This window comes from Rhinolophus sinicus, linkage group LG03 (genome assembly GCF_036562045.2).
Source record: "Rhinolophus sinicus isolate RSC01 linkage group LG03, ASM3656204v1, whole genome shotgun sequence".
In the NCBI taxonomy this organism is placed as follows: domain Eukaryota; kingdom Metazoa; phylum Chordata; class Mammalia; order Chiroptera; family Rhinolophidae; genus Rhinolophus; species Rhinolophus sinicus.
This window is the reverse complement of record NC_133753.1, coordinates 116,263,898-116,282,053: the sequence shown is the minus strand read 5'-3', so window position 1 is coordinate 116,282,053 and position 18,156 is coordinate 116,263,898. Positions and strand designations below refer to the sequence as shown.

Sequence of the window (18,156 nt, the reverse complement as noted above, 5' to 3'; positions counted from 1 at the left end):
CTGCAAACCACCAGCCACAAGCCTACCTCAGTTTGGCCTGCAAGAGTTCCTTAAAGGTGAATTGTTTTGTGGGTTAATTTTGCAACACTTGTCCATAGTTTGGGGCCTGTTTGTTCTCTCAGGTTACCAGCTTCCAGGCTAATCTGGTACATGTTTAAATAAGGATTACTATGATAGGAATGCTTCTCTTTATGTAAATAATTTGTGGCTTGAGTTGGATGTGTCTCCAAGTGTATATAAGCTTATGCATATTTCTTAGAAATCCTAATCAAAATGGAGTGTGGTTGTTCTCACAGTGTCAGCTCTGTGTCCTTACAAATGGGTGGTAGTGGTGACAAAGGTTAGGATCCATTCATGTATGATAGTTTCTTTTTTAAAGCATCAACTAAATTTTTTATCCATCATAAACAAGTTTCAAGTCATGTGAGATTATTAAACAATTTCTTAATACAAAAGGCAACTGAGCAAAACCACCAGCCATACACAAGGCTAAGATTTTAACCTACAATGAAATTCATAACATTTATTTATATGTAACAACAAATGACCATTGTAGATACTTAACATCATTTATTTAAGGCATTTTTATATAATTTTGCGATCATAGTATAGGCATATAATAAAAGTGTGAGAGTGTAAAGAAGAATATAAAGCACGTGTCTGAGCATTTTAAAATAAGAGTTCTTCAAAAAGTTACAAATGTTTTACAAATAGGATTCCTGAAAAATTTGGAAGAAACTAAAACTTCATTAAGAACATTACAATACCAAATGATATGTCACTTAGTTTGTAGCATGCAGTTATATGTTAATTAAATGTTTATATCCTGTGAGCTAAGATAACACATTTTACATTCAAGTTGAAATAATTTAGCACCATTTTGGCTTAAAAGATAAATGAAATGCTTTAAAGTGTTTAAAAGTGGCCCAGGACTTTTGGTAACTGGGAATGAAATACAGCTGTTTGAATATATTAATTATGAATATGAATTCTAAACAAAAAAATATAGAAAAGGGTAATTTTTACTTATTAGTTACTATACTGTTAGTATCAGAACAAGTTATTTTTATAACAAGATATCTTCTGACCAGAAATTCCATATTTTCACACAATTCGCTAAAGATGAATTCAGCGTCATGATAGTTTTAGTGAACTGCATTTCCTCAAGAATCGAACTGTTGAGAATGTTTATGAGTGTGGTTATCCTAGGGGGTTTCAAAGAGAAAAAAAATTTATTGCTCGTTATTACAGATAATGCCTAGTGAATAATTACGATAGAAATTGAATAAAATTATGTAAAAATATAAAGATTTCCTGGAAATAAGCAAGTTATGGATTCATATTTTCTGATATTGTCAGGAGACCGCATCCTAGCCTCCAAGGTCAAGACATCTTTAATCCAGACTGTGGTCTGAATAATTATGAGACCACGAAGAGGGTGTGTGGAAAACTCGCTGAACTATTTTCCTATGGAGCCCATTTTTTCACAGTCTTTGTTAGTTTAAAAGCCAGTCTATTTTTAGTACTCAACATTCTTTGTGTCATTTCTACTTCCTTTGTTTTTTTGGTTTTTTATTTTTTTTTATTTTTAGAGTTCAGTAGGACTGAATTTTTATTTTATTAATGGATAACTTTTACCAGCTTGTCATTTTCTGTGAATTTTAGAACTTATTCAGAGAGGAGGTCCCTTGAGGTTCAAAAATATTGTGTTACATCGATACTTGTGAGTTATTTGGGAGTGTTTAAAGGTAATTGAGGTGGAAGAATGTTTACATAAGGAATAAGTGAGAATCTTTAGCCTCCTAATTGAAATTTTTCTTCCCCAAATCAACCAAGTAGTACATGTTATATTTAAAAAGCAGACATTTCAGGAATTGGAAACATATTTTTAATTATCAGTAACATATACATGCATATAGCTATTAATTTTAACTTATTTTTAAAATAAAATATGGTCATGAAAAACAATAATGCTTAAAATAAAATTTTTAGACATGTACTTAGAGTTGTTAGAAATGAAATAAAGTGAACCTGAAGGGTAATGACATTTTTAATACTCAATTGAGATTAGAGACACTCTTTCTGATATCCCAATGCCAAGCATGTGAGTGCCTGGCGTATATTAAGATGATAGATGGACAGACAGCTGGAAGCCCCAATGAATGATAGTAAATATGTCTTCTCATGTATCCAAAGGCCATTGATATCAGCTAGCTTTTCATACAGGGGTAACAATCTTGATGAAACAATTGATCTTAAATCTGTAGTTGCCAGTCTGGCTCAGTATTAATACTGACAGTAGTTGTTTGTTTTTTTTAAAAAGCAAATATGTTAAAACATCTCTGTTAGAAAAGATTACAATTTGAAAGAAAGGATCATTCTACAATCTTAAAACTAATAAAGTAATTTAAGGCAAAGAGGTACGTCAAAGAAGCTATCCCATAGCTCAGATACTACTAGCTCAACGCAAGTCCCGGGTCTTTATCAAGCTGTCTGTATTCTCTATTGGAAGTGTGTGCCCTGGCACATGTGGGTTGTGTGGCCTGCTATCATCTACCCTCTGATGACTGTCCATCTCTAGCCCTCTCGCTGTGCTAGGCACCCGTGAGTGCGGAATGATTATTAGTAACTGGTGGTGACTTTACAATTCCATGATCTATATATATATATACATACACACAAACACATACACAATACAAGGATGCTAACTCATTTTTCTACTTAGTGTGTATGTCCTGGCACCTGAAATACCTGCCTTGAAATTTTAATACTGGTTAATGTAGGAACACTTCTGCTTAAGCATCACTCACTTAAAAGTGTAATTCGATTTCTTTCTGCACCTTTTGAACCTAGGAAAAAGAGAAATGCTTCAAATTCTGTGGTGGCCCAGGGTTTCACAGTTTAAAAAAGAAAATCACAGCTGTCTGATTATGCAGCACAGTCCTCGGTTTTACAGAAAGTTGTTCTTCTCTTTCCCCCTTATTCACCAACCCCTCAAGTATGTAACGCTATGTGCTTTGCAAATTTGAAGTATATTTCAGACACAAACACACTCACACAAAAAACATGTATGACTGATTCTTGGATGACCTAGAATAAGGTTCCTGTATCCACATATATTATGTCATCTATTCTGGATAATTTGAGAATTTTTAGCATTCCTCTTTCTAAAGCTGAACATAAAAAGATGTGGAAAAGGTGAAAATTCTAATATATTTTCCATTAATTTTTTTAAAGTATTTGAGCGACAGTTGTGGTTTGAGGGACTTTTCAGATGATTTTTATTTTACGGCAGTAAGGAAATTGTTTTGGCTAATACTTCAGTATACTTAAATGTGTATTATCTCTGGATGTATCACATCTATCATCAGAATAACTTCCCATTGACACAGTTGTCCTATGTATACCAGTCCCCAAAATGGTAATTTTTAAGAATGCCACTTAAACTCTCTCTGCCAATAGGAAATTGAAAGAGGAGAGGGGAGCATCAGCAAATGTTAGACAGGAATTGGGCAGCTCAATTACTTAATTCGTCCCAAAACAAAAACTGACCTGAGTCAGAATGAAATTGTACACTTGACAGAAAGAAAGGAGTTTACCTACGAGTTTAAAAATGTAAACATAAATTTTATATAGGGATGTAACTATCTGAATACATATATTGCCATTTCTCCGCTATATAGTAATATTTCTTGACACCAATGGTAATGTATTTGTTCCTTCCTCAGCACCAAATGTGTCCATATCTATTTAAACAGTAGGAACCTCATTTCTAAATTAATCTATGCCAGGACATATAAAAGTCAGTTATTATTGTGGGTTACTGAAGTTTCAGCACTTAGAAAATTCCCAGCTCAAAGTAATTTGGGCTCATTTGTTGAAATATTATTTTCCCCTCTTGCACTATAATTTCAAAAGGAGCATAAGAAATTTTTGATTTCTTTGAAAGAGCCAAGTGTGCAACTACAGAAGTGAAACATTATGTTAATTCACAAAGTAATGTGAATAATAATATTAAAATTTTCCCAAATAATGTCAATTTAAATGTTCAAAATCCAGTTATGTGCTTTGGTATAAAACAGTACAAACAAAAATTCCTTTGTTGTTTTCTGTTCTCGTTTTCAAAATACATAAATCCTACTGAAGTTAATCTATTTTTTTTTCCCCACTTCAGAACACCAGGCACTGATTTATCCATTGGGAGTCTTGGCTTGGTTTTTAATACCTATATTAAGAAACAAAATAAGACAAATTATTAACCTGATAATATTTTAAATGAGTACAGTAGACAAGTTTGAAGTCAACATTTTAAAAAATTGAAGTATCAGTTTCCCTCCATCTAAGCAACAGTCACCTTCTGAAATTATCCATTAATACCTGATTTTAACAGATTTGTCAGTAGCAGAGAGTGTATGCCTGATACCTACAGACCTGATGTTTATAGTGGAAAGAAATGCCTTCTGAACCAATCAGACCAGCATCCTGCCCAGGTGAATTCACTCCATGGAGCCAGTGTGGCATGTGCACCGAGAAGCAGAGTCCTGGGCTCTGCACCGTCCTGCATTAATCCTTTCCCAGCGTGGTTTTGGTAGAATGAGGCATTAATGGGCAGGACAGTGGGTCAAAGCCAATAAATCACGTATTGGTATGTGCTGGAATTCTATCTAAGATTTCATTCCAAGAAGGGTTTCAGGACTAAGAAAATTAGGAAGGCCCCTCCACACATCCCTTCTTTTGTGGGGTATTTCCCTAGTACTTGTTCTAGAACTCAAATTTGTGAACCCTTGATTTCTCCAGAGTAGGCAGTCTGAGGTCTTCAGTTGCATTCTTTAAGGCAGTGATTTTTCAGAATGTACTTTGAAGAACTCCAGGAATTTCTTCAAAGCTCCATCCTGGGCTATTTGGCAGGAGCAGGATACCCAACTGTTTGGGCTCCCACGTGGTCACCCACACTGCATATTGCGTATTTTATTAGGTTGGTGCAAACGTAATTGAGGTTTTTGCCATTTTTAATCTTCTAAACCGCAATTACGTTTGCACCAACCTAATACATATTCAGCGTCCACACAGGCTTCTTGTGTGTGTACGTCTTGTCTTGAAAACTACACTTTAGAATGATAACTCGAGTAGTACATCCCCCCTTCTGTAGCATCACTTTTAACTACGTGATAGCAGACTCCTTACCATTTCTACCTTTGCTCTAGTTTACAAGGAAGCTACAGTAGAAGAAACAGACGTGTCCTGTATAATGCAAATCACAAAATGCTTTGTGAAGAGAGTAGTACTTTATGAGGCAAATGAGACTCACGGTGAAATCGTGCAGCCCGAGGCATAGGCATGATGTCCTGTGTAGCGGATGTCACAGCGCACGACATTGTTGGAATAGTCTGATTCTGGCACCAGGTAGCTGGGGTTCACGCTGACCTAGGCAAGGCAAAGGTTATCCGCATTTCAGATTGATTTTATCAGCAGTGTGTCCTGCTCAATTGCTTCCTGTTTTCACAGGGCTGGCATGCTCCAGCTAACTCAAGCAGGCAGGGTTAAGGTAGGCAAAGGGTTCAACTCGGAAGAATTTTTAGGAGGAGGCTGTGTATTTCTCCCTGAAGTTCTTTAAGAGATGTTTTCATATATCTGGGTTCGTTTCAAAACAGTTGTATAAGATGTATAATTGCTTTCAGGATTGTGATTATTCAACGTTTGAATCCAGAGGAGGGGGTCTATTGCATTGCAATTGAATATATTGTAATACATTACAGGTACAGTATTTTCAAAGGTCTCTACCTTTAGAATGTAGTTTCCAGGTTGTAAATCTGTAATATCAATCCATTGGCAGTCTATGTCTGCATTATAAGTATCGTAACAGCCAGGACTCAACCCCTAAAACAAATAAAATAAAAATAATTTAAAGATGGTATTTAGTTAGGGTATGCTAAAGAATATGCTTATTATGTGCAAATTAAATTTTAAGTTAGTACTTACAAGAGTTTGACATAAAACTATACTTATATTGCATCTCCCTTGAGAAGTATATATTACTCAGCCTTATAGCACCTCCAGCTAAAAAAAATACAGGACTAATATAAGTAGTAGTACATCTAGCTTCTTAAAAGTGTCATAAATCACCATTGATAAATACAATCTTGAGTGACAAAATAGGCCTTCACCAAAATTCTACACTATCACCCATTCAGGAAAAAAGGCCATATAATAATTGATTTAGCTCAAATGTCCTCTTCTCCGTGCAGCCCTCCCCAATTCCCCCTTTTGGAAATTACCTTTCTATGCACTGCCCATGATACTTTTGTGTGTCTATAGCTATTATAATGTTTATCCTTTTTTGTGTTATAATCATACTATATCAAATCATGTCTGACTAAAGGTTGTAAGCTCCCTAAGGGCACGATCTATGGTTGCTATTTTGAATAACATTTTTAAACATGATACATATATAAATTCAGTTCTCACAACTACATGAGGCAGGTGCTATTATTATGCCCATTTTACAGATGGGGCATCTGAGGCACAGTAAGCTTAAATATTAGGTTGGTGCAAAAGTAACTGCGGTTTTTGCAATTATGTTTAACCTTTTAAACTGCAATTACTTTTGCACCAACCTAATAACTCACCGAAAGATATATAGCTTGTAAGTGGCTGGGCTGGTTTTGAATTTAGACAAACGGGGTCCAGAGTCTCTGTTCTTAACCACCATACTATATTCTCTCACACATAGTAACTGAAATATTTTGTTGAATTAAAAGAATGAATGTATGCCCCCAGTGAGTGAATTCCACATCACTCCACTTGCTAAGATATTCACTTGAATAAGTAAATGAGTGACTTCTACCGGCTGAGAGGAGAAAAACACCAATGAGATATGGTCCTTGCTCTCCAGAAAGTTACAGTCTTGGAGAAGTTTGTTCAAATTGAAGTCTGTAGGTATATTCTTGATTCTATTAGTTCTTCACGGGAAGTTTTACTGTTGCATTTTTATTCTAATAGTAATCTGAAGTAAGTTAAAAAGCATATGCTAGAATCATTGTAGCTCAATACTGCTGTTTAATTTCAGCACTCAAAATTGCTTTGGTGCTTAAACTCACTTCGATCACCAAAGAGATGGCAAAGTCCTCTAAGCATGTTCTACCAATACTGGTCTGGCTATAGCTTGATTTGGGAAGAATGGGGGAGAATTGTGCTCGCATCGAGCATACAGTATAGCACAGACAGGCCCCACGCATAAGTGCCTGTGCCACAGCAGTGAGAGCCATGGAACCACTTTGCTTACTACCGACCTGCACTTGTTCATTAAAGGTATGTTGAGAAGTAAATGTGGAGGGTGCCAAAAAAATGTATACACATTTTAAGAAAGGAAAAAAAGAAACTATTAAAATTGTAATAATATATACTGACAACAAAAGATGAATACACATCATGTGTATACAGTTTTTTGGCTCCCCTGGTATATAATGAAGAATTTTTGGTTTCTGATTCCAGCACATAATTCTGATGTTGCTACCACTCCTGCTGCATTCATGGCATTATAAGGTATTCTTGGGATTAGATACCTATTTAAAACAGGTTTCAGTAATGCTGCCATGTGTATCTTACTTTCAAGTGAACCAAAGAGCTTTAAAGAAATGCTGAAATTGGTGCTGTAGGATTACTCAACTGGCAGAATTTAAGCATGAGCTTTTATTATTTGAGCTAGCAAACAAAAAAGCGAGAGTTTTTAAGGCCAGTAAGCAAACAGGTATTTCATGTATTCAAAGTCAACCTTTAAAAACAGATTAAATGGAGAACCTTAGCTGAGGCTGTCTAAACTAGCTATTTGGTTTTAGCAAAATACAACTGTTTCGTACATTAAATTAATGAGACAGTTTCTAGTTTCCTATACATTTAATATGTAAATTTGTTATCTAAGAACTTAAGAGTTATATGAAAGTATAAATATAAGGAAGTTATATCTAGTTTTATATTTGGATACATTTCAGCAACATTGTAATAGAACTAATGTGAGAATTGTTTTTACCTTTAAATAAAATACCAGTCTAGTGACAAACACAAGTACATAAATCACTTGTAATGCAAGACCCAGTGAATAATGATTAAATAGGACATAACAGGAGTTGATCAACAGGAAAGCTACCGTATAAAATGAAGGGAGGTCACCCCAAGAAACTGGGGGACTAGAAGTGCTATAAATAAATACCTGTAGTCCTAGTTTCAGATATTTCAGCAGTGAGCTGTCCAGGGTGCCTCTTTTTCTAAATGAAGAGAATGAACTCCAGGTCCCCTGCACAGGCGGATGCTGTGGGACTTGATGGAGTGAAAAGGGAATCTTTGTACGCACATATGTGTAATATGTGCATAGGTTACATCTTCTTTTGCTGAAAGAATAAGGCTGCCCCTGGGCACATGGAATGAACCTTTCCCCCCTCCAATTGCTATGATGTTCTAAGCTCAGAGAAAGAAGCCACGGTAACATTTAGCTCACCAAAAAGCTTCCTGCCACAGCCCTGGAATTTGCTTCCCCAGATGCCAGCTGCTGATCCCTTTATGCCCTGAGTTACATACATTCAGTACTCTTTGCCCAGATTTCAGCTGGAGTAAAATTATAATGTCCTTTTACAAATAAGGGTTTCTTATGGAAATACTGGCATGGCTTTTAACTGACACAGATTTTCCCATTATATGACATGCAAACTGCTTAGTTCAGCACGATTTTTAAAAATCCATCCCAAGTACATCTGACATCAATTATACTCTAGGTTTAAATACATATGCATGGAGAAAGAAATTGTGTCGTTCTGCTCTTATTTGCATGATTAAAAGAGACAGTGTTTAAAAGTGCTTTTTAATAAACTCGTTTTCTCTCCTTTGCTAGCCACAATTACCACTCTATTTTCAATTTAATTAGGTGGAGGGAGGAATTGTTTTGCTGGTGAGAAAACAGGTATGTTTTCTGTAGTTACTTACCAAGCCTGTTAAGGAACACAGAATGAGTGCAGATATTAGAAACCATTAAGATTTTTTCAGAGAGTAAAGTGCTGCTTTTTATCATGGAATGTAATAAGGCATCAATGGTCATGCACAGTGACCTTCTGTGAGGATGAAATACTTTAATTTGGATCATCAGGCTGTCACTTTTCTTTTCCCGATTATTTCCATCTTGACTAGACGACCCTCTCAATGAAACAGTTTATAAAAGACAGTCCAGAGGAAAGCAAATAGAAGGCCACTTAGTTCTCTCTCTCTGAAGCCTGCGGGCTCCTGATTTCCTAATGCCCACCTACCTGTGTATGTGCAGTGCATGCAAATCGCCTGTGGTAGCCATAGTCACAGGATGTGTCCTCAAGACAGAAACTTGCTTTGTGGCCTTCAGCCACTCTCCTCTGGGTGCTGGCATCCAGCAGGTCATAGTGGCTGAACTCGTCCATGCTGTGGTAATGTCTAATGTTCCACACAACAGAGACAGCGATCAGTAATATACAGAGAAAAAGCAACGAGGACTTTAGATGGCTTACCCGCTGCCTCCCACATTTCAATTCAGATCAAAATTATCTTCTTAAAGCCAGGTTCATGCTAGATTTTCCTTCTCCCCAGGGACAGAAATCTATCAAAATTGTAAACTTTTAACCTTGCTTCTAAGGAAAAAAAAAAAAAGACTATTTTGAGTATTTTACTTTTCTATTACAACCTGTTTTTATCTTTAAATATTAACTGGAAATAGGCAATACATGATCAGTGTTCCAGTGAAACTTGCCATATGTTCACTAGTATATTTCTCTTGGCTGCCACTACCGATGCTTCATTCCAAAAAAGAAAAGCACATGCGTCTGAGGAAGTTTCTGTGAGATTTTAAAGAATTGAGTTCTGCTAGATTTAAAATCATGACTGAAATGCAAAAGAGAAAAATGGTGTGTTTTACCCACCATTATTTTTTAGCTAGTTTAAACTTTTATTTATAAATAAAACAACTCTATTTTATCAGGAAATTAGGTGCTCGTGTCTATTGTTCCATTTTATTAAAGAGAAGGTGCTGAGGTGTTCATCTCACATTAAGGAAAGAACAAGAAATGGCTCGAATTGTAGAAAGTTTTAAGGTCACACACCAGGAGTTCCTGGCAGTAAACAGCTGGCCAATTTATTAAGGCAAATTATAGAATTACCTAATGTGAAAATCTTTAAATTTATGACAGAAAAGGAAGAGTCAATACATATCTTAAAAGATGGAGGTAGGTCTTTCTCTGCTTATGGAATGTATCATCTACATTTTTCTTTGAGAATGGTATCTGAATTTTTTTGTTAGCTATTTGTGGTCTTTATTGAATGCTAACTAACTGTAGCTGACCTTGGCTGCAAGAGGCTTCTTTTAGAAATCTTGCTTGTATATTGGAGTAAAATTCTAGTGAAGCCAATTGCTATATCCTGTCAACAGTTTAATAAGCTGGATTTAGACTGTCTAGTTGAAAAGAGAACAGGATCTAGTAATTGATGTATTAAAGATAGACTCCATTGGTTATGTCAAATTACATACAGAAAATTCCAAATGTATTCATAAATAACAGCAACTTTCTCCCTTTGGGCAAGAATCATCTGAAAAGTAAAAAAGCAACTCAAAAGTACCAAGAGGCCCATCCACTTACTGGTGACAGCTGTGCCATTCCCAGGAATATCTTGGTCGACTTGGTAAGAAGTCTGATGTGCCTTGGTTTTTCACTCTTTGGGGAAATCTTAGTAGTACCCTGTGATCATAATCTCTGACATCTGCCCTGTACGCCGAACTATGATTTTGAGAAAACAACCATCATTATTTTCACAGAATATAAACTAAAGACAAAAGTACAAGCAAAACCTTTTCATTGTATAATGATGACTACTCCCCTCCCCCAACTAGACTATCAGTTCCAAGAGAACAGGGCATTTCGCTTCTTTTGCTTATCGCTGAATCTCCAGATCCTAGAACAGTGCCTGGCAAGTGGTCAGAGCTCAGTGAGTATTTGTGGAATGGGTGAATGAATGACAACTACGGAAATCCACAGCTTAAACGTAAAATTGGCATTAAATAATAAAATTAGCATTGAAAATTTATATGTGGTAAGTAAACTTTGTACTTGTAAACAATTCAAGTTTAACCATGTGAATGAGTGAAACTGAGGTGGAAATTACCCCAAATCAAACAATCATCCACATGTACTTATTAAGAACTTTGACTTTAACAATACGTTTCTTCTTAAAAAATTAAAATGTAAAGTGGGTAAACAATTCTAAAAGAGTGCACCCAGATTAGATAAATGACTTCATAACTTCACAATCTTCAAAACAATATTACTATATTAATATCATACGGGGTGCAATGGTGTGAGTGATGCAAGACTGAAGAATAAAAATGATGTTTGAATTTCTTCCCTTCCTTTAGCCCGATGGTTATAAAGGGTCAAAGTGGGAGAAATATACAAACAAACATTACTATGTTCCTTCTAATATATTTTGTGTGAATGTACATTCAGATACTATTGATGACCTTATTTTACACTGTAAAAAAAATTATTATGAGACCTATCAGAACCTCTTTTGCTCCCTCTGCTGGTTTCCCAGAAGCAAGCTCCAGAGAAACCCATTCCTAAAATTGCTATGATTTTATTTTAGGACTGATGGAAAAACAAAGCTCTTGCTCACGCTGTTATTCTGGCTGAAGTAATACCAAAACAACTAAGTTAATTGTGGCTTCAAACAAAAGAAGACAACTTAACCTTTGCCAATAACGAGTTCCACACTGGCAAATTAGCCCCCAATCTTTTAAGCGTGTGTTAAGCTCATCCATTGCACTATTTTTTCCACTTTGTACTACAGTTGTCTAATAGAAAGCTATTGGGAACAGTTGGCTCCAAAGTTTAAGGATCTTGGAAAGAAAACAGGAGAACACGCACACACACACTCTCCGGGATAAGGGTTTGCTCCATCTCCCTGATTGGTGCTGCAGTTTGAAAGACAGAACCCACAGACATATTCAAATTTTTAACCCTCCATCCAGGTCAACATACTCAGGATACTAAGTCCCACTTCCAGACTCTTGGATACTAAGTCCCACTTCCCGACTCTTGTCAGCACAAAACAAGAGTGGTCAGAACCAGGCACCAGGTCAGCCCTGGGAACCAAGACGGGGGAGCCTCACCGCCACGATCCCAGCCCCGTACCTGGCCAAGCAGTTTTCCTCCGCAGCGCATCTCAGGTTGTACATGGACATCTTTTGCACGTACGTGGATGCCTGGATGTAGTAAGGATCGGGCACCAGGTCCGGGAGACCTAAACGTCAGTGGGCGATGGGCACAGCAGTGAGACAACCCAGCGCCCCCTACCCCGCCTCCGGGTCCCTCCAGGTCCCTCCTATTCCTTGTCCTTCGCCCAACCGGACTGCGGTGCCGGTGTCTGGCTGCGGGTAGCAGGAGAACAGGGACGCCCCGGGCTGCAAAGCAAAGTGGAAAGGCAGCAGGAGGGGCCAGGCGCGCGGTTTGCACCAGATTCCAGGGCTGCCTCTGCAGGAGCAGGGGGAGGGATCGGATCCGCGGGGACTAGGGCCTGCCGCGCCCAGGCAGCCACGTCGGGGAGCCCCCAGCCACGTTGGGAATGGGAGCACGGGCGCTTCCAGCGACTTGGGGTGCTTACCGTACTGGAAGTAGCCGGTGCCGTATCCGGGCCGGTACCTGCTCCCAGGCCGAGGCCTTTCGTACGTGTCGTAGTAGTTGTAATAGGGATTGTCGTCGGAGTACTTGTACGGGTTGTAGGGGTCGTCGCCCACCATGCCGTCCACGCGGCTGGGCGGCCTCAGGTTGCTTAGTGCCGGGCGCTCTGCTTGTTCCGTCCGGTTATTTGCACGCGAGGCGCCGGAGGTGCCGGCCCCCGACGACAAGTAACCAGGTTGGAACCAGTGACGGGCGGCAGGCCTGGGGCGGCCGGTGGCGGCTCCGGACGAGCCAGTGGTCCGCGCCCGCGTCGGTGCCGTGCGGTTGTTGCGGAGCAGCAAGATCGGCGTGCGCGGCTGTAGGGCAGCAGCGTTGGCGGCACCCGGGGCCGTGGCGCCCTGGTCCCGTCTACGCTGCGGCTGGTACTGCGCGCCCTGGCTCAGCAGGCTGAACACCTGCCCGTTGTTCTCCCACTGGATCCTCTGGCTCCACGCGCCCGGAGCCGCCGGCGGCTCCCGAGGGGGCTGCTGCTGGCCGGCGGCCGGCGGGGCGCAGCGCAGAAGCACGCAGAGCTGCAGTGGCCCGAGCAGGAGCGCGGTCCAGGCGAAGCGCATCGCTCCGTGTGCTGGACTGTCCCCACTCCAGGGGGATGTAGCTCAGGAGAAAGTAAAACGGGGCTCAAATCACGTGTGAGAGAGAAGTCTTCAACCAAGGAGGCAGGCGGAGTGCGAGTATCTTAGTCCCCACCAAGCAGTGCCAAGGGTGTGAGCTGCAGACCCTTCTCCAGTAACGACAGCTGCTGGGACGTGGCACCCGGCTCCCTTCTCTTTCCTAGTCCTTACGGAAGGCGACGGAGAGCGCGCGGCGGCCCCGGAGAGCGCGCAGTGTCTGGAGTGAAGGAAGGAGGAGAGATTTTAAACTTTCTGGCACGTTTGCAAAGTTACACAAGCCGTTCTGGCCCGGCCACCCCTCCGCTATTTGTTCACGTAATGTGATTGGAAACGTGCAAGGGGGACAGCTCCTTAACTCTGCCCCTCCCTCCCCTCCCGGTCCTATCCTCCTCCCCCCAGACACGTTGCACAAGGAGCGTTAAGGGGAAAGAACAAAACGGAACACACATCCTGAGACACGCTCGGCTTAATCTGGGGCGAACATGCAGGAATTTCAAAAGACTCAGACAGGCAAAGGCAGCCAGGCCATGGGGCGACGCCAAAATATGCATGAAGAAAAATGCTATTAGGTCACCAGCCCTGGAGAGGCGGGAAGTCCGGAGGTGGGAGGGTGTTGGGGGCGAGAATTGGGGGGGTGGGGGGAACGATTGTGACTAACATTATCCATAAGGAGTTAACCAGACAAATTTCCCAATGCGTACCCACTCACTTTTAAGCGAAGCGCCCTCCACAAATAAAACCGAGGATATCAAATGTTGTTTTCTTGTGTGTAGGTAATAGGAGAAATGGGTTACAAATTTGTTTCCTACACTGAGTATTTTAATATCCAAAAGTGAAATGTTACAGGGAACAAAAGCCAGCTAATGCTGAAGCAATGAATAAACCTGTCTCTTTTTCAAAATGCTGGCTGATTCCTACTTTGAGTGGAAGTGAAGAACCATCTTTCATCTTGACCGTGTCTACCAGGAAGTTTCTTTAAAGTGGGCTGAAGCAAGTCTGCCTAATAGAGCACTCAGAAGACAGCTTCAAAGAGCGTTTTATCTGACTTTTTTTTTTGGTGGGGTGGGGGCCCATCTACATCTACTAAGGAGGTTTGACTTTGGATTTTAAAAACTTAAATCACCATTTGTTAAATGGTGAAAAGTCCTATAGTGTTTGATTGATTTTCCAATTTAAACAAAGAGGTTGCTGAAGAAACAGCCTTGGGGTTCAGATGTTGGTAAAGAAAGGAGAGTAAGAGTAGCCAGAGGAGAATGGGTGGGAGGATAAGGTGGGAAGTAGGTAACTGCTGACTGGAAAAATGGACCAGTGATTCACATACCTCTCAGGTTTGGGGCAGCGCCGGAAACATTTCAAAGAAAAATTGGTAGTAAACCGCTCTATTTACAACAACTACTCAAACCCCAATTTTAATAACTATTTTATTGGTGTCATCGGGCTGTTGTCAAGATATACTTCAATATTCAGCTATCTCTGTTAGTCTCTGTCTCTCCATGTTTAATCACCACATTTTGGTGGTATGGTGGACATCTGCTGATTTGACTGCCCAGCATCCATTTCTCTTTTTTCTGGTAAGGACAACTGTATTTTCCTTTGGGAAACTTCCTACCCAATTGAATTATGGAACTGACTGAGCATTCGCGAGACTTCCCCCATTCCAAGTAGTAGTTAGTCATGAGATCCAAGCTTGTCTAATCAAATTGTCTCTGTAGAATTTAAATCTGGAGCAGGACACAAGGGTCAAAAATGTTGGAGCCCATTGACTCCTCCCACTACTGAAAGTAAGTGTCTGTGGGGTCTTGGTACCCAGAGTACCCCCTGAGCTGTTTTATACCAGTGCCTTCCAAGACCTGGTTCTTCCACTTTTCCTTCTGTTTTTCCCATGTGTTTCTTTGTGGCTTCACATGGTCACAGTCAATTTCTGTTATTCATCACGTAAAGACCCCAGACTGACACTGAGAGAGCTGTGGCCGGTTCTCTAATCTAATCAGATCACAGGATTTTGCGTCAAAGGCAGTGGGTTTGTCTCTTTTGGAGTCAAGTTAGATTTGCTGGGCCCATGACCACACAGCATCTTTGCTCACAAAGCGACGTCAGGTGGAAGCTTGCCAACGGATCGGCAAATCAATTGCTTATACGATGAAGATACAAATTCAAGATGCACATTTCCCTGCTGACAGTTCAGTGTCATTTCTCTCTGTGAAGGACAGAGACATCTCTAGCTGTCATTTTACAGACGTGATGCAGTGGTTAAAATTAAACTACTGAATTTCTCCAAAGCCACAAAGAGAAGATAGAGTAAAAAGAAGCAGGTGTATATAATTTGAATGGACAGGCCAAATTATAGGAGAGGCAGGAAGGGAGAGACTATAATTATCTCTCATCTGAAAAAGACTGCATGCACCCATGAACAACGTATTCCCCAGAAGAGAGAGGCCTGTAACTGCTTGGCCACATGTCCCTCAGGGAAGACCTCTGCTGTGGAGGTCACACTGTCAGAGCAGCAGACCACAGCAGCTTGTAATGGGAAGGAAGAAAGCTTATGCTGCATCTCAGATAAAACTTCCTTGTTTTCAGTTCTGGTTCTCGCAGAAAGCAAGCTATGTGTCTCTGGACAGCTGACTTGCTTTCCCTGGCTCTTAGTTATCTGGAGAAATCAAGAATGAACCCAAATCCTTTCTAAAGTATTTTTCCTAATTTTAAAATCTCTGATTTTTGTGAATACACAAGTAATTTCAGCTATTTTCAAATCATTCCCTATGTTCCATTATGATTATTCATGTTTAATTGAATAATTACTTCAGTAGGACTTTACTACATTGGATGTATTTTAAGTGTGAGCTAGAATCTGCAGACTGCCATTTTCTCTTTTTACTTATTTCCCATCTATGAAATTCAGTATACATTTATTTCTTTTACAAATACTTCTTGAACACATTTATGCTGTGAAGTGTAGTGTATCATAATGGTGATTGGCACATAGGAACATTCAATGAGCGTCAACTGAGTCAATCATTTTCAAAATTTACAGCTGCATGAGGTTCATCAGTTTTTGGGGTTTTTTTAATTTGCTCCAACAGACTTGAAAATGTCTTATCAGAGTATAAATAACTAATAAGAACAGTAATGGAGTACAGTATTTATTTTCTTTTAAACACACACTACTTTAGTGGGAAAAAAACACATTCCCCTTTGTGACAAATCCTAATGACACGCTTAGTTGGTTTTCTCTCTCTTCCACTTTCTCTAAACTCTCTCTGGCTTAAAACAGCCAAGTGAAAACAAACATGTGGCTACCACATTGGGGACAATTGAAAGTGTTTGTGAGCCCCATGAGAGACTGTCTAGACACACATTGTGCTCTGTTCAATGACAAAACTATTATTCACAGTATATGAGAAACTACAATTCCTTCTACTCAACATTGAAATTAATAATAATAATTAGAAATAATAATAATAATAACTGGAGCTACATCAGGATACCTTTAGCTTTTTAGATTTGGTAAGCTCCACAGCTGATTTCACTTTGACCTGGAGACTTTCTTTTTGTGGACATTTCTCCAGTATATACGATAGAGGAAGAAAGCTGGAATTCTTCTTCTTAGGTTCTAGGTTATCAATATCAAGGTCAAGGGCTTGCACTGCAATGTCTGGCCCAGTGACCAAGAAGTGAAAGTTGTCATAAGTCTGTGTTCCTAATACCTGTTAACTGCCTTTATGTTTTGGGATAATTCATATACATGGAAAGTGTAGTATGCAGAAAGCCCAAACCATAGAGCCGTGTCACTGAATGACCAAAGCCAAAACACCAATGCCGCAGGGAGAGGACTCTAGGTTGAACATAAATGCATTTGTTTGGGAGTCATCCAAATCTTGTTCTTTGGTAAAGACTAATGCTCGTATGTGCTTTGGTGCCATGTCGTTTTGAACACATCGCAGAGAATAAAATAAAGTGTGAAGTTGGAGATCTGTGAAGGGAAAATAACGGAGAGCAGGTAATATTATATTTTAAAAAAGGAATTCAGAAAGGGGAACAGAGTGAAGTAAAGAAGCAGAAACCTTTTTACCGGGAGTGAAATGGAGGAGAGGAATAGTGAGTCTTAAAGTGAACAGTGTGCTTGTGTTTCCTTCTCCTCATTCTTGTGTTCTGCCACATACCACTTCCAGGTACTCACCCAAATATAAAAAGGAGACAGTTGGTACACACTTGTCTGTGTGTGAAGACTGAACTGGAAAAAAAAAAAAATCTGTAAACAGACTGGGTAGGAGAATTCCAGAAATAATGAATTTTAAATATATCTTGTTTGGTTACCTATCCCCTTGGGCCACCTAGGGAATGGAAAAGTGGAACTTAACCCTAGGGAACAGAAAAGTATTTCATTCTGGTGTCTTTAATGCATATTCATATATGATTAAGTTAATAATGTTAGTCACTATAACAAAGTGGAAAAGTGAGGAGAGGTGAAGTTATGATAGGAGAATGGATCTTTGAAATTCAGTGAATCAGAGTCCCATGTAATTTGGTTATATTGACCACGAAAATAAAGGGTCAGCCAGTTGGCAAAACTGCCTTCATGTAAAGTCCAAGTGATTTGATTGGGCCTGACGGACTGTCCAATGACAATGAAGCAACTGTTCTTCACACTGCAGGGTGTCCTGGGGTCATTTCTGCTTTTAATTGATTAGAATACAGTGTGTTTCTGGTCTACATCTCGGCTTATTTGCTGCTCCTTAGCTCGTCCTGGATTCAGCTTCAATGCTGCAGAAACCGATCTGTGTTTTAATGTAATATAACCTGGGCAC

General features: G+C 39.6%; 1 protein-coding gene across 2 annotated transcripts; it reads right to left on the bottom strand.

Annotated features, from left to right (window-relative positions):
• Positions 1-1,865: 1,865 nt before the first annotated feature.
• LOX (lysyl oxidase) lies at positions 1,866-13,302 on the bottom strand. 2 transcript variants are annotated; one of them, XM_019727998.2, is made up of 7 exons: positions 12,664-13,302; positions 12,195-12,303; positions 10,644-10,781; positions 9,291-9,447; positions 5,782-5,877; positions 5,309-5,424; positions 1,866-4,225 (listed from the first exon to the last, which is right to left on the bottom strand). In XM_019727998.2, exons 1-7 carry the CDS (start codon positions 13,292-13,294, stop codon positions 4,219-4,221), a joined length of 1,254 nt encoding a protein of 417 aa, XP_019583557.1. In that variant the 5' UTR covers positions 13,295-13,302; the 3' UTR covers positions 1,866-4,218. The 2 variants fall into 2 exon arrangements, with proteins under 2 accessions (XP_019583557.1, XP_019583558.1); XM_019727999.2 differs by lacking the exon at positions 1,866-4,225 and having other exon boundaries at positions 5,305-5,424.
• Between the last annotated feature and the right edge of the window lie 4,854 nt (positions 13,303-18,156).